This window comes from Hylobates moloch, unplaced genomic scaffold, assembly GCF_009828535.3.
Source record: "Hylobates moloch isolate HMO894 unplaced genomic scaffold, HMol_V3 SCAFFOLD_1, whole genome shotgun sequence".
NCBI classification, from domain to species: domain Eukaryota; kingdom Metazoa; phylum Chordata; class Mammalia; order Primates; family Hylobatidae; genus Hylobates; species Hylobates moloch.
In genome coordinates this window covers 121577077-121601759 of record NW_026652276.1, presented here as the reverse complement: position 1 = coordinate 121601759, position 24683 = coordinate 121577077, and the positions used below count along the sequence as shown (strand labels likewise).

At 40.8% G+C, this 24683-nt stretch overlaps 1 protein-coding gene across 1 annotated transcript in view; it reads right to left on the bottom strand.

The window, feature by feature from the left end:
* Positions 1–5265: 5265 nt before the first annotated feature.
* The window catches only part of PKD1L1 (polycystin 1 like 1, transient receptor potential channel interacting), a 180544-nt gene continuing 161126 nt past the window's right edge, over positions 5266–24683 (bottom strand). The window contains exons 57-58 of the mRNA XM_032758137.2: positions 23268–23438; positions 5266–5553 (exon numbers count right to left, since the gene is read on the bottom strand). Coding sequence (XP_032614028.1) covers positions 5530–5553; positions 23268–23438 — 195 coding nt within the window. The 3' untranslated portion in view covers positions 5266–5529. The remainder of the gene's footprint in view (positions 5554–23267; positions 23439–24683) is intronic.

The window sequence follows — 24683 nt, the reverse complement described above, 5'->3', positions numbered from 1 at the left end:
AGGTTATCCACCCGCCTAGGCCTCCCAAAGTGCTGGGATTACAGGTGTGAGCCACCTTGCCGGGCCGAGTTATGTCTTTAAAAATACATTTGATCGTGCTCTTCCCTGCTCACATTCAGAATAACATTCGCAGTCTTACTGTGTCTATAAGACCTCCTATATCCTGGTTGCTGGTTGCAGTTTGTACCTCATTTTCTACTGCACTTTCTCTCTCTCTTGCTGTGTTCCAGAAACACTTGTGATTCCTTGCACACTGACTGTGTTCCCAGTTCAGGCCTTTGCACTTGCTGTTTCTTCTTCCTGCTATTTCTCTTCCCCCAGAGAGCTGTACAGCTTGCTTGAACCTCATTCAAGGTTTCTGTTCAAACATCACATTATCAAGAGGGGCCTTCCCTTTTAACCCTCTTAAAAATAGAGCCCTCCCTAATTCACTTAATTTTTCTTCATAACATTCACCACTGTCCACGACTGTAGTGTATGCTTTTTATTACTTGACCCACCTGCTAGAATGTAAGCACCCTGAGGGTAGGCATTTTGTTGGTTTTGTTGTTTGATCTATTCTCAAAGCCAAGAATAGAGCCTGGGACACAGTAGAGTTTTAAAACATGACAAATAAATGGATGAATGAATGAATGAAAAAGCAAAATTTTCCATTGGGAAAGATAAAATCTTTTTTGGTAATAGTTGCAATGAGTTGAGATCTAAGTCTTTCCATTTTGCTATCATTATAAAAATTATCTTAGCTATTCTTGGCCCTTTCTTTTCCCATTTGAACTTTATGAGCAATGTATCAAGTTTCACATAGACCTGCACTGGAATTTTGATTGGAAATGCATTGAATTTATACATTCGTTTGACATGAACACCATCCATAAATATGGGATGTCTTTCTATTCAGGTTTAAAGTTTTTCAATAAACATTGGGTTTTTTTTTTAAATGAAAAGTATGTACATGTTTTCCTAGATTTACTAGGTACACTCATAATTTTCTTTTTGTTGTTGTTCCCCTACAGTGAATAAGATCTTTTCCTTTTGCATTTTCTAATTGTTGGTGTATAGGAATAGTATTCATTTTTTATGTCGATCTTCTAAGAAGTTTTCTTAGTTGACTGTCTTGATTTGGGGAGGAGGGTAGGCAACTGAGGACTGTTTGTTTGCTTTCTTCGTCTTCTATTCTTATCCTTTCTGCACCTTATTCCATTGGCTTTATCTTACTGGTTGTAATAAAAGTAGTAGAGACAGGGTTTCGCCATGTTGGCCAGGCTGGTCTCGAATTCCTGACCTCAGGTGATCCACCAGCCTCAGCCTCCAAAGTGCTGGGATTACAGGCCTGAGCACCATGCTGGCCATATTTCTATGTTCTTTATGTTTATTTGATTTATCTTCCTCTAAGTTCTTGAGTTGCATTTTAAGTTATTTATTTTTAAACTTTCCTGGTTTTAAATAAATATATTTAAAACATAGTTTTCCTTTTAAATACTGATTGAGATGCATCATATAATTTAGTTTGCATTGTGATTTTTCTCTGTAATTCATGACTTTTTTCAGAGTTATTTTAAATTACAGTGATATGACTGTTTTCAAATTATCTTTTAACCTTTTGCTTTTGTATATCTAATTGGTCACATTGTGGTAAGAGAATGAGTTCCAGATAACATCAGTTTCCTGAAATTTTGTTCAGAGTTCTTTCTACAAGGTGTCATGTGAGAAACTCCTTTTCAAAATTAATGCTGGACTGTGAGCTCGGAAATCCACATTTGTTCATTCACTGCAGTGTTCCGAGCAGCCTGGGTGGCGCGTAGGGGTGCATGCCCAATGGTGTGATGGCAGCCAGTCTGTGTTTTCCACTGCAGAGCTCTCTAACAGCAAGGGCTGTGTCTGCCGCAGTCTTTTCTTCATCTTGGCCATCAGCAGCTTAACTTCAGTGATTAATTTTCCTCATGGGGTCATTTGCTTTTCTTTCCATGACTTTTTATTAACTACTGTGTAGTCTGGACATCCTTCTTTATACACTGTCTTGATTCAGTTTTCTAATGGAGAGACGCCAGGTAGAAAGGGAAATAGAAAAACAGAACTCACTCCTGTTCACAATGAAAGTATTTTTTATAAAAACAAAAATAAAGCCTTAAGCAATTTTTCCACTTGTCTCATATGTGACTGTACAACCAGATTCCTAGAAAATGTCCCTGTTTTTCTCATTCTTCTCCCTGTGGTGTGGAAACAGGATCCCAGGTCTGAAGGACGAGAACTCTCAGGGCACAGGTTAAAACTGGATGAAGGGAGCCCAGTGGCATCAGCTGGCTGTGCCCTGGTGGGTCACACAGCTAAGTTCAGCAAGAATAGAATTTAATTACATACTGTACACAATGGGATGGAATGAAAGACCGTTTTGAGGAAATAATAGTTTATCAAAGAAGTGGAGAAATTCCCACGGGAGTAGCATGTTCAGAGCAGGCACAGAGTGGATAGATTTCAGAAGGAATTTAGCTGTCACTGGTTCGAGGCCAGGCCACTCCCCTCTAAGCAGGCTCTGACAGCAAGGAGCTGCTAGGACCTGGATGTGTAGTGAAAAAACAAAGCGTTTGTCTGTGCCGAATTTCACAGTTTACAAATCACTTTAATGCAAACATGAGCTCCACCTCTCACGCCTATGGGAAAATGTTAATTGTGTTTATTTTGTGAAGTTGCATATTAGTTTAGTTTCACTGAGCCCAAAACTGTATAAAAACATGCATTCAGCCCCTCTACCACCTCCATACAACTTTACTTGCTAAAAATGTGTGACATTCCGAAGTTCTAAAATGGCCAGGGTGACCAATCATTCCCAACCATTGCTAGAAATCAACGTGACCAATGGGGGCAAATGCAGCAATTGATACAATAACATCCTCATTTCTCCAAGTTTGGTTTGACAGTTCCTTTCACGCCTTCCCCCTTGGGTTGGTTCCCTAATAATGTCCCCCTACAGAACCTTCTTCCAGGTCCACTTGCCTCACTAAGGACTCACATGGACTGTGGGTTGGAGAGTTAGCCAGTCACTTACTCCCTGTGTGACCTTGGGCAAGGTGCTTAACTGCCCTTGGACCTCAGTTTACTCATCTGTGAAATGGATGATAGTAACAGAGTGGTGAAGAGCGAATGAGCTGAAGCAGTAGCCCTTAGAAGATGCACTGGCACATAATGGCATTTCCCTTTCCACAGCAGCCACTTGACCTCTCTAGCCTCTGTTTCCTGTGAAGTGGGGTTAGTAAAAGCTGTGCCCCCAAGAGCTCTTGTAAACGAGGGAGGCTTCTGTGGGAGGCAGGACAATCGTTCCTCCCAGACCTCCACAACCTGACCCTTGGCACCTATGTCTCCCACATAACAAAGGGGATAAGGCTGCAGATGGAATTAAGGCTGCTTGTCAGCCACCTTAAGATGAGAGATTATCCTAGATTATCCAGCGGGCCCAATGTAAACAACAAGGGTCCTTATTAGTGGAGGCAGGAGGCAAGGGTCGGTGGCAGAGTGATGGGATGTGAGAAGGACTCAACCTACTATTGCTGGCCTTGAAGATGGAGGAAGGGGCCATGAGCCAAGAATTGCAGGCGGCCTCTGGAGGCCAGAAAATGCAAAGAAATGGACTCTGTCCTAGACCTTCCAGAAGGAACATTGCTCTCATGGCAGCTTGATTTTTGTTCAGCGAGACTCATTCAGACTTCTGGCCTCCAGAACTGTAAGATGACACATTAGTGTTGTTTTAAACACTAAGTTTGTGGTAACTTGATGCTGCAGTCTAGCAGGGTGCCTTGCTCAGGTAACCTCCTATATGTGATGCTGTCACCATGTTCATTACCATCACCATTGTGGGCCTAAGATATACAGAAGTGAAAGTTATCCCAAAGGTTCTCACAGTGGCTCATTCTGTAACACAGCCTCATTTTAAGACAGTCTGATCTCCATGATACATCACCTCCTCATCCAGACCACCCACAGCATGTGAGAAGAACCACTGTTGAAGTTCCTCGGGCATGCTTAACCCTGCTAACCTGCGTCCTGTGTGCTGTGGGAAAGGCAGCAGCCCGCCAGTGTCACCTCTGTTGGGATTGGTTCTACCCTCCCTATACAGAACTCACTGCTGGGCTTACTCCTTCCCCTCCTAAAACAGCTGCCTGTAAAAGGAGCATGGGTCTTGCTCTCTTTGTATTTTTCAAGGCTCTTGAACATGGTGAGTGCTCCATGAAAGTATTTGGAATGAAAAAATCCATGAAAAGAGTCTGTCAAAGCATAGCTGATGGAATGAAACAAGACATAACTGGATGAAGATGTATGTTGTGATGCCTTATTACTTCACTGGGGAAAGGAGGAGTCTTCTCCAAGCCACCCAACCACCTGGCAGCCCTGGCTCATGCAGCGGTCTCCAGTCTGGATGCGCTCTCACTGTCCATCAATGTGGAAATGAGGCAAAGCCTGCTAATCATACGATTTACTCCCTGAGGACAGCTGCACATTTTCAAATACATAAACGCACACAGAATTCGTATTAGCTTCGGTCAAATCAATGACACAGAGATGCCATGTGTCATCAGGCACTGTGCTACATGCTTTACACAAACTCTTTGAGGCAGGTTCCATTATACACCCATTTTGCCCATGAGGTAATTGTGGATTAAGATGGCCATGCCTCTTGCTCAGTTTCTACATAATAAATGATTACACTGAAAATCTTTCCCAGGTCTGCTTGCCAGACCCCCTACCCCTGTCCTTTCCCGGTGTGCAGTCCCAGGCCCGCGGGGACGCCACAGCACGGTGTGTTTCCATGACGCTGGAGGCACCTCTATCCCATCCATCCACTTCTACCCACTGTCACTGATATATACGCCAAACCAGGCATTTTGAAACTATTTAGAATCCAAAAATATAGCATGCACTCCAAACTTAATAATCTCCTTAGCAAATTCTGATCTGAGCATGTACGTTTTCAAATGGATTCAAAAACAGCAGCCCAGATAACTTCGAAGTTCAGTTTGAATAACCATTTTATATTGAATTAGTAAATCAAGAAAGATGAGTCATTAATCTAGCAAGATTCAATTGTTAAATTTACAAAATAAGGACTTTACTTCAAAAATCTTATTTAAATATTAGAATGTTATCCTGGTCTCTTTCATCGCTTTTATTAGACCTAAAAGAAATTTCACAAGATACAAGGGTTTTAATACTCAGACAGATTCAGTAAAACAAACAAGTAAGACAATATGTAACTCTAGGGCAACTGGCAAATTAATCATTTGGGAGAAGGCTGGAGTTAGAATCTTGTCCCACATCTGAACTCTCCGAATGGTGATTGTGAATAACAGTCTGATGACAGATCAACCTTGATTTTCATCCTGGTTTCCCATTTACTTGTTGCATGAACTGGAAAAATTAACAAAACTTCTTCGTACCTCAGTTCTTCTCACCTGCAAAACCAGGATGTCTGCTAAAATTGGCTGTTGGGTGGGTTAAGCAAAACAGGGTCCATGGTGCCTATGGAAGGTACCAGGCTCCTCAGAAGTCCTTGATGTCTGCTGGCTAAAAAGAAAAAATGAAAAACATACTGAAACAACACCCCTCTCTCAGTGATTGACAGGACAAGTAGGCAGAAAGGCAGCAAGTGCTGAGCAGACCTGAACACCACCATCAGCTAACTTGACCAAGGTGACATTTACAGAACACTTTGCTCGACAACAGCAGAATACAAATCTTTTAAAGTTCAAATGAAACATCTGCCAAGTTAGATCATATTTTGGGCCATTAAAACAAGCTTCAATAACATTCAAATGATTCAAGACACAGGATGTTCTCTGACCACAGCAGAATAAAATTAGAAATCAGTTACATAAGGACATCAGGAAAATCTCAAAATACATAGAAACTAAATAATATACTTCCAAATCACCCATGAATCAAAGAATAAATCAAAAGGGAAATTAGAAAGTATTTTTATCTCAATAAAAATGAAAACATATCATTTTCATTCAGGGATGAATGCTAACGCAATACTCTGAGAGAAATCTGTAGCACTAAATGCCTATATTAAAAGAAGAAAGGTCTTAAATGACCTCAGCTTTTATGTGAAAGACTATAAAAAGAAAAACAACTTAAACTCAATGTAAACAGAAAAAAGTAAATAATAAATAAATAATAAAGACCAAAGCAGAAACCAGTGCTGTAGATAACAGAAAAAAAAAAGAGAAAACGACTGAAACCAAAAGCTAATTCCTTAAGAAGATCAATTAAATTGATAAGCCTCTAGCCAGGATGATCAGAATAACAACAACAACAAAGACACAAATTGCCAATATCAGGAATGAGAGAGGTGACAACACTACACTTTTTACAGATAAAGGATAAAATGGAAATATTATGAACAACTTATTCCTATACATTTCACAGCTGAGATGAAATAGAAAAATACCTTAATGATACACATTACCAAAGTTATCTCAAAAAGAAATAGATAAGCTGTATAGTCCTATACTTCTTTAAAAATTGAATTCATAGTTAAAAAGTTTCTAATAAAAAACTTCAATTCTAGATGGCATCTCTGGTGTATTCTATCAAATATTTAAGAAAGAAATAGTTCCAATTCTAGTCAAACCCATCTGGAAAACTGAAGCAGAGAGAATATTTCCAAATTTATTCTAGGAGGACAGCGTTATCCTGACACTAATATGAGATAAAGACATTACAAGAACAGTAACAAAAAAACAAAACCCAGGGTCCCCCATTGTCACTGGCTGCTTCTCCCTTGAGGAATTCTCCTCCAGGTCTCTCAGCTCCAGCTCTGATGCACCCTGATTTGCTCCAGCAGCGGAGTCAGCCTGGCCCCAAGCCTAGCGCATCTCCACACCTGTTTGCCCATTTGCTTTTACTGGATTGTGAGATGGCTGAGGAATTTTTTTCTTCATACCCCAGTGCTGAGAACATAGTAGGTATTTGGTAAATATTATAGGATTCAGTTTTGAAGCTGGGAGGTAGGTTGAACATAAGTGTTAGCAGAATCCAATTCAACCTGGAATGCTGTGATAAACATAGGAAGTCTAACAGGAATAATAATGAAGAACTGGATTTATGACCATAGAATAAATAGCACCATTATGGAGAGAAAGGTATAGGAGCAAAGACATTGCTCAGCAATAAAATTTAAGGATGGGTAGGGAGGTGTTGAGACCTCCAAAGATCCTACTGGTTGACACTTAAATTCTTTTTTATTTTTATTTTATTTTATTTTATTTTATTTTATTTTATTTTATTTTGAGAAGGAGTCTTGTTCTGTCACGCAGGCTGGAGTGCAGTGGTGCAATCTTGGCTCACTGCAACATCCGCCTCCCAGGTTCAATCGATTCTCCCGCCTCAGCTTCCTGAGTAGCTGGGATTACAAGCATGCGCCACCACATTCAACTAATTTTTGTATTTTTAGTAGAGATGAGGTTTTGCCATGTTGGCCAGGCTGGCCTGGAAATCCCGGCCTCAAGTGATCTGTCCACTTCAGCCTCCCAAAGTGCTGGGATTAGAGGCGTGAGCCACCGCGCCCAGCTGACACTTAAATTCTGACTATCCCAAATGATTAGTCTAAATTAATCATGATAATTCCATTTCACCATGATCAATTTAGGAATGAGTTTGAGGGAAAATATTCTTGGGGACTTCCTGAAAAAGTTTCCTCATTTCTAATGATAAGACTGAGGGAGATGTCTCCTCCTTCCATGGACACTTCATCTTTGGATGTGATCCCTGGACCTGTAGCAGATATCCTGCAACCAAGCAGGGTGTCCTCCACCCTGAGGCAAAGCCAGCACACAGCAGAATGCAGAGATGGCATCTGCCCTACCTCTCAACTTCTGGTTTTGTAGATAACATATTTCCTTGCAGTTTCAGTCAATTAGGGTCATGTTTTACATCATTTACAGTCAAAACCATTGTAAAAGGTTATAAATAATAATATAATTGGGGGCTGCATTAGTGTAAGTATAGTTTCTAAGGCAAGTGTGAAGTGTGAGAAATTAGTTAGGTAAAAGCCATGCTGCTGCTATAACAAAGAGCCCCCAGATTCCTCAGAGCAAAACAGGATCAAGGTTTATTTTTCACAGAAGCAGGGGGAAGTTGGCACAGTTCTCATCCTAGAAAGGCAGCTCTGTCATCTTCAGCACGAGGCTTCTAATCTTGCTCCAGGTATCACTTACACTTGGGAAAGAAAAAAGAACGTGAGGAGGCACATGCCTGATGCCTTCAGGAGCAAGTTCAGAAGCAGGACACATTGCTCTCTGTAGGGGCTGTGAGGAGCTGCAGGGGAGGTGGCGTCAGTGCCTGGGCAGTAGCTGGGGCCTGGACAAAGCTTGGGCAGTGAGGGAGAGACAGAGATGGATGCTGGTAGCCATCAACATTTAGCATAGAACATATTTTTCCTAATCATGGTACTCCTGGACTATTGTTTATCATTAAGAGGAGACACAAGAAGTACAAACAAGGCCAGAGGAGAATCACCAGGAGCCAACCAGCAGATGAGGTGACTCAAAGCCACGTCATGGGAGGATGGTGGTGGTGGGGGCTGATGGGGCTTAGGCTGGGGAAGGAAGACCACCAGGGCTGCCAAGGCAGGAGGAAGAACAAAACACTTCCTCACATGTGTGAGAGATTATCGTGTGGAGATGTGGTTAAATGATTAATTTTGACTCCGGGGCAAAGACCTTCCATTTGGTGGAGTTTGCAGAGCAGGTTATGGCTCAACATCAGAAGGGAACAAAAGAATGATAGTAGTTGAAGTCACTCATGATTAGAATAAAGAAACGCCAGTGAGTCACAGGGAGGAGATAATACAGACCTGGTGGCTCATCAAGGAGGTATTATAGCCCACAGACAGGTGAAGATGAAGAAAACATTTTCCCTTACAAACAATAATGCACCTGTATTTGATCTGCTGTAAAGGTCTTTGACCTATGATTTGCCAACTTCCAGTGTGCTTAAGTCTAGTATAGAGATAAGGGCAATTGAAGTGAGACTATGTATTAATGATATATAGGAGATTTATGATTTTAAAAGTCATCCTCATCTTTGTATGAGTTTCTTAGTCTCATAAGAATTTGAATTTCAGGACTGGCCTTCAGCACATGAATGTCTTCTCTGACCCAGCATGCTGTGAAACAGGCTTGGACACTGACTTCCCACTGACCTCAAAGGCAGTGCTCTTCTTGAACTGGACTTACTTCAGATGCAAGTCAGAACTTTCTATTCTGGAAAGCATTGTGCCCACAGAACAGACACTGGTAATATCCTTTTTAAAAAATGATGTTCAGCTAACAGGTTGTTATATTAGTAACTAAACTAGAAGTTCTTGTCCTATGGAGAGAATCTCAAGTCTTCGAAAACAAATTCTTTCCTGCCCTTCACTCAAGTAATTTATCTGCTCTGAAGAATGCCAAAAACACACCACTGTGCCCTGCCCAATGCCACACACATTTCCACTTATTTTTTAGGCTAAGCAGCAAATGTGGATCCAAAAGTGGAAGAAATCAGACACTGCTGATGGCAGATGTTTTGCCAATAGGTCAGATGGCTGCATGTTTTTAATCAAGCAGGCCCCATCACCTGAGAGCAGAGAGCAAATTATCAAGGTGGTGTGTGTGGACAGCTTTTTGCAGCCACTGACTGGCAGGCTCAGTTTCCTTTGTCAATTTCTGTCTAGGATATGATGCTGTTCAAAATGCTGGTGAGACTTTTGTGGTTAAATTATGCTGAAACATGGTGTGTTTTGAGGAGCAAGTTGTCAGCCATCTCAATGATACCACCAGTGGGAGTAGTCCATAACTCAGGCTCAGCTCTTGTATCTCTGTGGCTTGGTCAGATTCTCTAATTACTCTTCCACCCATATTTCTTGCTGGTATTCTCTACGGAGATATTTGGTTACTGATACAGACATATTACTCTTGTCCCAAATAACTCAGATTTTTTTAGCGTCTGAGAACGGCTCCACATTTACAGAGTCTAAGATGACACATGCTCTTCCCTCCACCCCTATTTGGGTTTTGGTCCAGCAGAAAGTGGGAACATATGGTGCGGGGCCCACAGATGAGGCCAAAATCTCATTAGGTAGAAATCTGAGCAATTCAGGATGTCCAAATACTGCAGAAGCTCAGATGCCTTCATGCTTTGGAGCTTTCATCTATAAAAGATACTTGGGGAAAGGATAAACCATGGGCTGAGTGGGAGAAAGGAGGTGCCCAGAAAGAGCACTTATTATGCACATTTGTGGCTAGACTATTCTCTTGTTTGCTAGGAAAAATAATTAATATTTGCACTGGTTTTTAAGTTAATACCATTTTCAACTTATTGTAATTTTGTATGCTATAACAACCTCGTTATTTTTTAATTTTTTTTTTTACTTTGAGATAATTGTAGAATTCACACACAGTTGTAAGACATAATACAGAACACTCCTATGTACCTTTTACCAGGTTTTCCTCAATGGTCACATCTTGCAAAATTACAAAACAACATCCCAGCCAGGATATTGACATTGATACAATTAACGTAAAGAACATTCCATCACCAAGATCCCTTCTGCTGTCCTTTTATAGATGCACCTAAGCCTTCTTCCTTCCTTCCTCACCTTCTTTTCATCCCTGACTCCTGGCAACCACGAACTACTTCCCATGTCTATAATTTTGTCATTTTAAGAATGTTATATTGGCCTGGAGCGGTGGCTCACGCCTGTAATCCCAGCATTTTAGGAGGCTGAGGTGGGTGGATGGCTTGACGTCAGGAGTTTGAGACCAGCCTGGCCAACATGGTGAAACCCTGTCTCTACTAAAAATACAAAAATTAGCCAGGCTTGGTGGTGTGCACCTGTAGGCCCAGCTACTTGGGAGGCTGAAGCATGAGAATTACTTGAAACCGGGAGGTGGATGTTGCAGTGAGCCGAGATTGTACCACTGCACTCCAGTCTCGGCAACAGAAGACTCCGTCTCAAAAAAAAAAAGCTATAAATAGAATCATATAGTATGTAACCTTTTGAGTTTGGCTTTTTGCACTCACTCAGCTTAATTCTGTGGTGATTCACCCAGGTGGCTGCGTGGATCAATAGTCTTTTTGTCTTTATTGCTTAGTAGCATTCCATGATATGAAGGGACCACAGTTTGTTTAACCATTCACTCAGTGAAAGCTATTTCCAGTTCAGAGGTGTCACAAATAAAGCTGCTGTGAACATTCATGTGCAGGTTTTTATGTAAATCTAAGTCTTCACTTCTTTGGGATCTATGATCCAGATAATTTTTGGGCAATAAGTTTTCGTGTTTCATTTTATAAGAAACTGCCAAACAATTTCCCATAGTTGCTGTACCATTTTACATTCCCACCAGCCATGTATGAGTGACGTAGTCTCTGCATTCTTCCCAGCATTTGGTGTTGTCACTATTTTTTATTTTAGTCTTTCTAAGGTATGTAGTGATATATCACTATGGTCTTAATTTCCATTTCCCTAACGGCTAGTGATAGTCACATCTTTTCATGTGTTTGCCATCTGTACATCTTCTTCAGTGAAATGTCTGTCCATTTTTTTGGTCCACTTTCTAATTAGATTATTTACATTTTTACTGTTGAATTCCGAGGCTTCTTTATATATTGTAGATACTAGTTCTTTGTTGAACATGCGGTCTGCAAATATTTCCCTTCAGTCTGTGGATTGTCCTTCCATCCTCTCAACAAAGTCATTTGCAGAACAAAAGATTTTTTTCTTTTTTTTTTGAGACAGAGTCTCACTCTGTTGCCCAGGCTGGAGTGCAGTAGCGTGATCTTGGCTCACTGCAAGCTCTGCCTCCTGGGTTCACGCCCTTCTGCTGCCTCAGCCTCCCAAGTAGCTGGGACTACAGGAGTCTGCCACCACGCCTGGCTAATTTTTTTGTATTTTTAGTAGAGACGGGGTTTCACCGTGTTAGCCAGGATGGTCTCGATTTCCTGACCTAGTGATCTGCCCGCCTCAGCCTCCCAAAGTGCTGGGATTACAGGCATGAGCCACCACACCCAGCCAGAAAAAAATTTTTAATTTTTAAAGTTCCAATTTCTGATTTTCTCCTGTTTTTTTTCTCCCCCAAATTTGACAGTTTCATGTTTTGCATAAAACATTGTTCATAATCCATTTTGAATTACTTTTGTATATAGTATGAGGTATAGGTCCAAGTTCTTTTTGTTTTCTTTTGCTTTTGGATGTTCAATTGCGTCAGTAACATTGTCAAAAATGCTATTCTTCCTTCAATGAATTGCTTCAGCACCTTTGTCAAGATGAGTTTGGCATATTTGTGTGAGTCCATTCTGGGATCTCTATTCCTGGGATCTATTCTGTTCCAAGGATCTTTGTCTCTTCCCCTCTGTCAGGACCACATGGTGCTGATTGCTGTGGCTGCAGAGGATAGTATAACCACCTTCTGTGCAAGGCATCCAGTTCCTCCCCTCTCCACTCTGACCCAGCATCCAAGAAACCAGCTGCCTACGAGAGTTATAAATAATGTCACCCGCAGCTTTTGAAAAAAGATGCTCAACTTCTGCAGGGTGCAGGGTGTTGGTAAGTCCTTCAAAGGTCAGTACATATTTCTAAACTTTAATAATCACATTTCCTTACTCCTGCCTGGCAACAGGACCAGGATGTTGGTCAAAAAAAACGCAGTAACTTATGAAAGTAGAGACTGCAAGGAGGCCCTGGCAAGCACAAATTTCTGGAAAATTATTCAACTCAGGACAACTGCAGCAGAAAACTTTCCTAAGGTCTCTACTTTTTCAAGGACAAGGGCTAGTATTTCAGTAATACTTAAATTGATTCTAAACCAGCAAGAGAAGCCAGGAAGAAGGTCACCATGAGAAAAGAGTTCCTCCCTACAGTCCCAGAGATTTGTACAACCTCATTCTATATTTACTTGAATTCTGAAGATCAGATAGAATAAATCCCCACACTGGTGTAGTGAATGATGACATTGGTACACCCATGTGTGCTAGCTGTAACTTGGACCCTCTGTCTTCCACTCAAGAAAAGTCTACTGGGATAGTGGTTGAGTGAACATGGCTTTGAATAGGGAAACCCTTGAATCTGCTCTAATTTTTCCTCTCCTTGGTCCTACTTAAAACCAATTAATTGTCAAGCCTTTCAACTATATGTTGAGTAATAAATTATTCAAGACATAGCTAAGAGTGCAAAACCAGTGGGAACTGCTGTACTAGATTTTACCAAAGATAGACACTCACTCCCAAACCGCGGGGGAAATGGATTCAATCTTTACTAAAGGTGTTGTGCTGATGACATGGATGACGTATGTCTTCGGGGATTCTTACGTGATTTTATCCCTTGAGAATGAGTCACTTACCTGAGGAGGAGGCAACAGGAGCTCCTGACCTCAGAGGCTCTCCTACATTCCTGCGTTCTGTAACTTAGAAAGCCATTGGGAGTATACATTGATAGCTATATAGCATTTTAGGGAAGACCCACTGGCATTTCTATTTAAAAGTATTATTTAAAATGGCAAAAAAATCATCTTTTGTTATTACTTGATCTTTTCCACAGTCAAATACTCAATCTACTTGTTTTATAATTTTAGTGATAATCAACATGTACTAACATACAAACATCATTCTTATAAAAGCATTTATAAATTAAGATTTGCACAGAGTAAAAAAGAAGAGTTTGCTAATTTTTTGAGTATTTTGTTTTACTTTTGTCAGATTAGTGAAACTACATTTTTCAAAAAGCTGGAATTAATGGAAAACTATAATACTTTCTTCAAATATTTACATCTGCTTAAATGTATTTGTTATGGGTTGAATTGTTCTTCCTCCAGAACAAAAAAGGCACCAGTGAATGTGACCTTATTTTGCTGATGATCAAGTTAAGATACGGTAATTAGGGTGGGTCCTAATCCAATATGATTGTGTTGTAAAAAGAGAAAATTTGGACACCCAGGGAGAATGCCCTGTAAAAATGAGAACTACACTGCCACAAGCCAAGGAGCTAAGAAGCTGGAGAGAGGCCTGGAACAGATCCTTCACCAGGGCCTTTAGAGGGAGCATGGCCCTGCTGACACCCTGACCTTGGACTTCTGGCCTCCAGACTATAAGAGAATAAATTTCTGTTTGTGGCACTTTGTCATGGCAGCCCTAGCAAACTAATGCAGTATTTTACATATTCTTTTGAGAATAATTGTAGTTTGCAAGACTCCAATTGAAATAGAAACCTCAAAAAGAAGCCAGCTGACAGTGTATTTTAGTCCTTGAGAATTCAACTTTCTTGAACCCTGCTAGGAGACAATTTGGCCCAAGTAAATGAATTATGTGTTCACAGTCATACAGAAGCCCTGGTTTATATCCTTAGTGCCTCGAGTGCCATTCTAGCACACATCTAAATAAAAGGGATTAACAATAATATTTCAACTTCATTGGAGCTATGTCTGCCAGGAAGGAATGAATCAGCAGCCACAAAAACATTCCTGCTTGTGAAGTCATCCCAGGAAGACTTAGTATAATCCATGAAAGCAGAGAGAATTCATTTCAGAAGGCTGTCTGCTTCAACATTTCTCTTTAGGTTTTAAGTTATTCCCACTTCTAATATATTAAGTATTTGTAAGCCATATCTAGTTCTTTTAAATTTAATTAGCTTTTCTTGTGATGCCCATCATGGGAAAAATTCCAAGACATACTTAGAAACATAGAAAAGCTTAGAAAAAACAATGAGAACCATGAAAACAAATCATATCTCACAACTGTGACCCTATCATTTTGTACTTCTTTACTTGAGTAATATAATAGCTTCTTTTTTTTTTTGAGATGGAGTTTTACTCTTGTTGCCCAAGCTAGAGTGCAATGGTGCTATCTTGGCTCACTGCAACCTCCATCTCCCAGGCTCAAGTGATTCTCCTGCCTTAGCCTCCCAAGTAGCTGGGATTACAGGTGCCCACCACCATGCCCGCTAATTTTTTGTATTTTTAGTAGAAACGGGGTTTCACCATGTTGGCCAGGCTGGTCTCGAACTCCTTACCTCAGGTGATCTGCCCACCTCGGCCTCCCAAAGTGCTGGGATTACAGACATGAGCCACTGCGCCCAACCCACAATAGCTTCTTTTTAAAAGCGTTTCACTTGGAAATAATTTTAAACTTAACAAGAAAGTTACAAGAGTAATTCAGAAGCACTCAGCTACCCTTTCCAGAGCCATCTATTAGCATTTTCCCATGCTTGCTTTATTAGTCGCCCTTTTCTATCCATATAGATCACCCACCACTTCTTTTTGCTCAATAACAGTTCACTAAATATTTACTGAGTGCTGGGCTCTATGGAAGCCACACTGGTGGAGAGAAAGTCATGAGAACTCAGCTAGCAAGGGCAGAACCAGGATGTGACAGCAGGTGAGAATGATCATTTTTAGTTAAGTCCAGGAATATACTGTTCCTTAACATCCTGAATGAAGTCTGGGAATTATGGGATGCATTCTTCCTGAGCATACTTCATTTGAACTTGATGTTTGCATCCTTACTGATCCCTCTCGGCTTCACATGAAGAAACACATCATAACATAGGTCCAAGTGGATACAAAAGTTGCTCAGGTTTTTGTCCATAATTTTGAGATTTGTATCTTCCAAGTTCCAGGAATATAATGTTTTCTGAGTGGACATAGTTCATGTTCAAGTCAGTGTTGTTCATCTTTGGATCCCCAGCCTCTAGAATTGTGCCTGGCACAAAAATACTTGAGGAATGCATGAAATGTGAAAGTGTTAATAGTCTCTATTAAAGCTATAGAGAGCACTTACAGCATGCAGACACAAACTCCTTTAACTCCTTTACCTCTCTCAGCGGTCTCATGGGAGAGGCTCTACTACTGTCCTCCTTTTACAGAGTAGGGTGTAAAGACACGAAGAAGTTAAGTTGCTTTCCTACAGTCACCCAGCCAGTGGTTAAAACTGAATCACTCTCCACAGCTGCTCAACCCTCAGACCTGCATGACCTCCATGTTTATCAGCAGGAGTTGGGGCATCTCTAGGGCATCATACTTTCTGCATGTTCAGGCCGAGTTTATATTTCCTTTTTTTTTTTTTTTTTGAGATGGAGTCTCACTCTGTCACCCAGGCTGGGGTGCAGTGGTGCAATCTAGCCTCACTGCAACCTCTGCCTCCCGAGTTCAAGCGATTCTCCTGCCTCAGCCTCCTGAGTAGCTGGGATTATAGGCGCCCATCACCACACCCGGCTAATTTTTGTATTTTTAGGAGGGACGGGGTTTCACCATGTTGACCAAGCTGGTCTCGAACTCCTTACCTCAAGTGATCCACCTGCCTCGGCCTCCCAAAGTTCTGGAATTACAGGTGTGAGGCACCATGCCTGGCCAATATTTCATTTTAAAAAGCCCCTTCTAGCCAGTTTCCTCCTCAAGGATTCAAACTTAGTGTTCAGATACATTGCATCATCCGTTAGAAAACGCTGAAGTCAATGAAGATTCAGTAAGTTTACAGAACCCAACTATAATTACAAAAACTTCTAGATTTGAGGGAGCTCAGTAAATTTCTTTGACAGTCATCTGTGACGGGGGCTATGTAAATGCATTGGGAAAAGCTAAGTATTCTAAATCTTCTCATTATTCTACAACTTGGCAAGTTAAGGGAAGAAGCTGAGAGAAAATTCACCCTCTTGATGGCTTCCTGCTCCTAAGTAACACTGACCGGCAGAGTTCAGAGCACAAACCTTGCTGAAAAGAGTGGCTGTGGACTGTGGCACACCAGTCTTCACAAATTGTGCTGGGGACCCCAGATGTGAAAGGGAATGCAGATTTTCCACAGTTATAAAAAACATCTCATCTTCCTCCTGGCAGGTAGGTGCCAAGGAATTACACTGAAAAAAACAAAGGCAAAAATCCTCTAGGAGAGACTGTGCCCTGAGGTCAGGCGTTCCCTTCTGGATGTTCCTGCCTTACGCAATGGTATTCACAAAAGCAAATCAAGAGGAAAATATGTGGAGGAAAAACCCTTCTGACATCTCTAAACTGCATCTACTGCCTAGTGGCCCAGCCAGTTCCTGCAAAGTGGTGAGTCATCGCAGTAGAGAAGAGGCCCCAGCAGGGAGCAGGGCAAGAGCTCGGAGGTCCTTCTGCCCAATCAGCAGCAGCCCCCAGCGGGGAGCTCTCCTCGGGGTCCAGGGCTACATAGCTGAGAGGCCACAGAGTGCCAAGAACCGTTAAGGGAGCCGAGCTGGCAAGGGGGAAAAGGTGGGGGTTGGCAACTCACCGCATTTTGTTGCCATGAGTCACTTAAAAAATACAAAGAACAATATGATTTGTAGGTGGTTATTGATAGCTCCAGGCATCCAATCCTTCTAGTTTATAAAGATACAGATCTTAATTATTAATGGTTAAGATGAAGAAACAAATGCCTTGAAGTTAGGAAATTCCAATGAATTGTTTCCTCAGATCCCCTCACACAAAAGAGGGTCTGTTCTGTAAAGTCCAGCTTGCTTGGCCTATTCCAAGACCAATGACATTCCTGGTTCTTTCCCAGGGAGGCCAGCTAAACTCATGTTGCAGAAACTTGAGTTCTGCAGGCAGAAACCCACCTGGGAGCCAGGTGAGAGAGACCCACCTTGGCAGCATTAACTTTTTGCCAAACATACTTTTGATAAATACCTCATAAAGTGATAGTACAGAAAGCATTGTGTTTTCCTGTGGATTGCATTGCTGCTGAAAACGTCCCACTCATACACAAGAAAAGTAAGTCATAAGGGCAAAGACAGCACCGACAAGCCTCCGCCATCATTTGAGGGAAATTCTTTTCTCAGCCATAGGAAATTAGTGTAGATTACTATGTGCTGTAACTGTATAAGGACTCACAATAGTGTGTGTTGTGTATATAAAAGACTGCTCAACCATATTATAAATTTAAAGCTCTTGCTAGCTATACGAGCTATAAAATATATAAACAAATTAAGTGGGTTTATAGGAAAGAGATGAGCCATACGCTTTTAAAATGCTGTGGTGGGACTTTGTTTTCATTTGCTTTTTGAGACAGGTTTTCACTCTGTTTCCCAGACTGGAGTGCAGTGGCATAATCATGGCTCACTGCAGCCTTGACCTCCCCAGCTGAAGTGACCCTCCCACCTCAGCCTTCCAAGTAGCTAGGACTAGAGGTGTGTGCCACCACACCTGGCTAGTTTTGTATTTTTTGTACAGACAAGATCTCCTCATGTTGCCCAGACAGGTCGCGAACTCCTGGGCTCAAGTGATCCTCCAGCCTTGGACTCCTGAAGTGCTTGTATTGTAGGTGGGAGACACTGTGTCTGGCCTGTTGTAGGACTTTTGAATTGATAATCTTTTTGTCCTTAGTAGTAAAGGCTCTGATGTTATATTATTAAATATAATACTGACATTTAACTTCAGCTATATTCCTATTTTTTAAAAAAAATCAATTTCACTTTTATTAAGAATATGTTTTAAAAAGTAGGAAGGAATGTTGAATTTTATCAAATGTAGCCATGGAAAAAATAAAATGATAGTTTCCTCCCTGTTTGGTGAAGGTTATTAATATATTCTTATTTTATTTCATTTATTTTTATTTATTATTTATTTCATTTATTTTTATTTTATTCATCTATTTTTATTTTATTTATTCTATTGCCCAGGCTGGAAATGCAGTGGTGAGATCTCTGCTCACTGCAAACTCCACCTTCCAGGTTCAAGAGATTCTCGTGCCTCAGCCTCCTGAGTAGTGGGGATTACAGGCGTGCACCATGCCGGGCTAATTTTTGTTGGCCAGGCCGGTCTCGAACTCCTGGCCTCAAGTGATCCACCTGCCTTGGCCTCCCAAAGTGCTTGGATTACAGGTGTGAGACACCACACCCAGCCCAATTATATATAGTTATACATTTTTTTAATTTTAATTTTTTTTTTTTTTTTGAGATGGAGTCTCGCTCTGTCGCCCAGGCTGGAGTGCAGTAGCGTGATCTTGGCTCACTGCAAGCTCTGCCTCCCAGGTTCAAGCCATTCTCCTGCCTCAGCCTTCCGAGCAGCTGGGAATACAGGTGCCCGCCACCACACCCGGCTAATTTGTTTTGTATTTTTAGTAGAGACGGGTTTTCACCATGTTAGCCAGGATGGTCTTGATCTCCTGACCTCGTGATCCGCCTGCCTTGGTCTCCCAAATTGCTGGGATTACAGGTGTGAGCCACCACGCCTGGCCTATTAATAGATTTTTTATTAAAACATTTATATCCTGATTTAATACTCATATGATCATGGGATATAATCTTCTTAATCTGCTGCTGGATTCTATTTGTTAATGTTTTATTTAGATTTTTGGTATAAAAATCAATAAGACTGACATGTTGTTTTATTTTTAATTTGGAATATTTTGTCCAGTTTTAGTAAATAAATTGCTTGTTTCATAAAAACACATTCAGAAGCTTTTCTTCTGTCTCTGCTGTGGCACAGTTTGAGGATCGTTCTGGACTTACATGCTTCTTAATAGTTTGGTGTATTTTCTCTGTGAAGCCATCTGGGACTGGTGCTTTTGGAAGGATAGAACTTCAAATACTGTTTCAGATTTCTGTCTCTACTCAAGTCAGTTTGTTGCATAATAAACAATGATAACTGTTCTCTCCTTCCAAAATTTTATAATTTATTTAATTTCCTTAAGGTTATTTTCTGTTTCTCATTTTTATTTTGTATATGAATTTTACTCACTTTGTTCATCATATTTAGATACGTTAGCCAATAATTTGTCAATTTAATTGTTTGTAAAAAGAATCATCTCTTGGATTACTTCATTTTGCTGTTGATTTCATTAAATTATACTTTCATCCTTTCAACTTCTTTCCTTCTGTTTTGCTTAGTGTGTGTGTCTGTGTGTATATTTTTGTGTGTTGTGAATTTTTGCTATTTGAGTTGAACACATACTTAGTTTACTTTTGTTGTTGCTCCACGTTATATACCATGGGTTTTCATCTGTCAGTGCTTTCTGCTAAGCATTAATTAGCAGTATATATTGTCCTTTGTTTGTTTTAATCCTATCATTCAAAAATAACAATACATACCTTATGGTTTAAATATAAATACATACAATTATCTTTCTTCTAAAATTTTTAATTAAATTCTTTCATTTTTATGTTACAAATATAGTAAATACTATCCCATTTTTTTCTCCTCTATATAAATCCTCTATTTTATTTTATTTATTAATTTATTTTTGAGGCAGAGTCTCACTCTGTTGCCCAGGCTGGAGTGCAGTGGTGTGATCTCGGCTCACTGCAACCTCTGCCTCCCAGGTTCGAGCAATTCTCTTGCCTCAGCCTCCTGAGTAGCTGGGAATACAGCCACGTGCCATGACGCCCAGCTTATTTTGTGTATTTTTAGTAGAGACACAGTTTCACTGTGTTAGCCAGGATGGTCTTGATCTCCTGACCTTGTGATCCGCCTGCCTAGGCCTCCCAAAGTGCTAGGATTACGGGAGTGAGCCACTGCACCTGGCCCAATTTTATTTTATTTTTTACAAAATTGGTCATTATATTTTCTTTTCTTGAAAATTATGTTTTTCCTATTATTTGCCCAATTTTCATATGCACATTTAAACAGTTTTTTAATAATTAAAACAATAATAATAATTGCTAAATAACTCAAATAATTTTTTTTTTTTGAGACAGAGTCTCATTCTGTCGCCCAGGCTGGAGGTGCAGTGGCGCACTCTTGGCTCACTGCAAACTCTGCCTCCAGGGTTCACGCCATTATCCTGCCTCAGCCTCCCAGGTAGCTGGGACTACAGGTGCCCGCCACCACACCTGGCTAATTTTTTTGTATTTTTAGTAGAGACAGGGTTTCACTGTGTTAGCCAGGATGGTCTCGATCTCCTGACCTCCTGATCTGCCCGCCTTGGCCTCCCAAAGTGCTGGGATTACAGGCGTGAGCCACTGCGCCCGGCCATAACTTAAATAATTTTAACTCACTTGGAGGTGACTTGATTTTCAGGGGTAGGAGGTATCTGGGTGTCAGTAGGATTATCTTTTTTTAAGTCCAGCGACTTTATTAGGGTGTGTTTTATTTTTTATTTTTATTTTTTCTGTTTTCTGTTTTGTTTTTTTTTTTGAGACATGGTCTTGCTCTGTCACCTAGGCTGGATCACCGCTCACTGCAGCCTCTACCTCTTGGACCCCAGTAATCCTTCCATCTCAGCCTCCTGAGTAACTGGGACGACAGGTTTTTGTTTTTATTTTTTCTTTGGAGAGATGGGGTTTCACTATATTGCTCAGGCTGGTCTTGAACTCCTGGGCTCAAGTGATCCTCCTGCCTTGGCCTCCCAGATGCTGGGATTATAGGCATGAGCCACTACACCCACCCATGTTCTAGTTTTAATAGATGTGAATCTGTTTCTTCCCTGGGACACAGTTCCTTTTTAAATATATAGGTCTATATCTCTTTCCCAGTAAAGTCCTTTAAAATTATATTTTAAAATATTTTTTTCTGTTCAAATTTCCTGGGGTTTTTTAGGGGAGACACTAATTATAGATACCCTTTCCGTGTCTTACGCACATTCTTCCTGGTCTGATTTCCATGTGTATTACTTTTCCTAAAATCAATTTTAACTTTTTTCTTTTGCAGAATTTTCTCAAATATGTCATCCATATAGTTTATTCTCTTTTCTGTGAATCCATTTGCTTTATTTTTTTCTTTTCCATTTCTTTCCTCAACTCTGTTAATTCATTGTCTCTTTATTTCATCTTGGAGTTCTTTCATCTTGGCTTCGAACTGTCATTTCAAAGAGACATTTTTTTTTCCATTAACTTACCTTTTGTGTGGAGAACATCTTGGTTACAATTTTTACCTGTTGATGACAATTGTTTTCAAAGTTTTACCCTTCATCTTCACTTTTGGTCATTTTTACATACTGCTTTTTCCTGAAGCAGATTTGCATAGATCCAATAACTACTTGCTTTTATTATGACTACTCCTCTCTACATGTGGAAGTTCATCTTTTCATAAAGGGTGTTCTTCCCTGGGTTGTTGTGAATTAGGGCCCTGGAAGGGCTGGGGCAGAGAGCTTATAGCGGGTACCTCATGTTCTCCTCTGCCTTCAGAGAGCTCCTTCATTGCCACTCAGTCATGTGAACATGACTGCTCTGGGCCAGCAGAGTATCTCTCTGGATCTCAGGGAAGTTACCACTGGAAGCTATTTCTCACTGGGGCACAGAACTCATCTTTCTTTTTCACTGTGTACCTGGCACATGGTGTGTCTATTTGTGTTGATTTTTCTATAGTTTTTTTTTTCTTTCTTTCTTTTTTTTTTTTGAGACAGAGTCTCGCTGTCGCCCAGGCTGGAGTGCAATGGCGCGATCTCGGCTCACTGCAGGCTCCGCCCCCTGGGGTTCACGCCATTCTCCTGCCTCAGCCTCCCAAGTAGCTGGGACTACAGGCGCCCGCCACCTCGCCCGGCTGATTTTTTGTATTTTTAGTAGAGACGGTGTTTCACTGTGTTAGCCAGGATGGTCTCAATCTCCTGACCTCGTGATCCGCCCGCCTCGGCCTCCCAAAGTGCTGGGATTACAGGCGTGAGCCACCAGGCCCGGCCGATTTTTCTATAGTTTGCAAGTAGTGTGACTGTAGGTCTGTGAACCACCAGTAGTTCCTCCTCTACGCAGCCACATCAACAAACAGCTTCCTACAAAGATGGCTTCCTGCATGTTTTGTCCTTCAGTCCTATGCCCCAGGAACTCTGTGGCATTAGGGTTCAGGGAGATTCCTTAAACTCCTTTGTGCTCTATAATCTTTTCTTCCAAACCAGGGGCCTTTGTTGGGTCCTCCATATACAGTGTCTAACTTGGAGAATTCTGTGTGCTCTTGGAAATGGTAGATCCTATCTCCTTTTGGTCTAAGTTTCACTGTTCTTGGCATCCATTCTTGGGATTACTGGTCATATTCTGGGCCATAGATTCCTGTTTTTTTTTTGTTTCTGGGAAGATCGGGTTTCCATTTCTGTTTCTCAGTCTCCTTGTTGATTTCAGTTGTAATCAGAAATAAGGGGCAGATAGATATTTATGCTACCATTTTAAACTGGAAGTCACATCATGAACTTTAAATTATTAAGTGGTTCTTTAGTTCTGGCCAGAGCATATCTTATCAGCTGTATGATATCTAGAGAATATTTATGCAAATGGACCTTATAATTTGGAAAAACAACTATTCCAAAACTTCTTTAGAACTTAAATTGCTATAAAGAAAGTTGACATAAATAATTTTGCATGGTCTTACCTCAGTAGCTTGGTAACTAGAAATGTCCACCAAGGGACTCTCTTCTGTCCTTGCCTCCCCTGTGCTGTTGGATATTTTTTCCAGAAGGGGGAGTTGTAGGCTGTCGGACAAACCATTAATCTTCATCAGAAGTTCGTCTAACAGATTTGCAAATTCATCCAAGTAGTAATTCTGAAGAGAAGAAAATTAGATTAGTAAATGCATTCAAGAATCTCATTATCCCTCTTTCCTCATTATGTGAAGCACTTAGGGGTATCATCTGTAGACAGTATTGGGCTGTGTTAGGAAACATGCTGACTCTGCCTGCAGTTAGAAGACCTGGGTGCTGGGCCTACTCTTATGTCTCTATATCTCAGTTGCTTCAATAATAATGTACATATACAGATATGCATGTAAACGCTACAGTTAATAACGCCTACATAAAAAAAACTATTGAATGGATTTAAAGGCAATAATGCATCTTGCTGCTATGGGAAAATTAGGTTATTCTTTCATCCCTTCAATTAATAAATCTTTATTGAGCACTATTAAAAAAATAAGGCAATAATGGATGGGGAAGCACATGACAGAATAAAGCCCCATCAAAATGTACAGTACCGTGATTACATACGACTGCCTTCAGAACCTCACTGGATGATGCTTAAATATCAGCTGATATGGTTTGGCTGTGTCCCCATTCAAATCTCAACTTGAATTGTATCTCCCAGAATTCCTATGTGTTGTGGAAGGGACCTGGGGGAGATAATTGAATCATGGGGGCTGGTCTTTCCTGTGCTATTCTTGTGATAGTGAATAAGATCTCATGAGATCTGATGGCTTATCGGGTGTTTCCACTTTTGCATCTTGCTCATTTTTCTCTTGCTGCTGCCATGTAAGATATGCCTTTCACCTCTCGCCATGATTCTGAGGCCTCCCCAGCCATATGGAACTGTAAGTCTAATTAAATATCTTTTTGTCCCTAGTTTCAGGTATGTCTTTATCAGCAGCTTGAAAATGAACTAAAACAGTAAATTGGTACCAGTAGAGTGGGGTGTTGCTGAAAAGATACCCAAAAATGTGGAAGCGACTTTGGAACTTGATAACAGGCAGAGGTTGGAACAGTTTGAAGGGCTCAGAAGAAGACAGGAAAATGTGGGAAAGTTTGGAACCTCCTAGAGACTTGTTGAATGACTTTGGCAAAAATGCTGATAGTGACAAGAACAATAAAGTCCAGGCTGAGGTGGTCTCAGATAGAGATAAGGAACTTGTTGGGAACTGGAGCAAAGGTGACTCTTGTTATGTTTTAGCAGAGACTGGTGGCATTTTGCCCCTGCCCAGAGATTTGTGGAACTTTGAACTTGAGTGAGATGATTTAGGGTATCTGGCAGAAGAAATTTCTAAGCAGCAAAGCATTCAAAATGTGACTTGGGTGCTGTT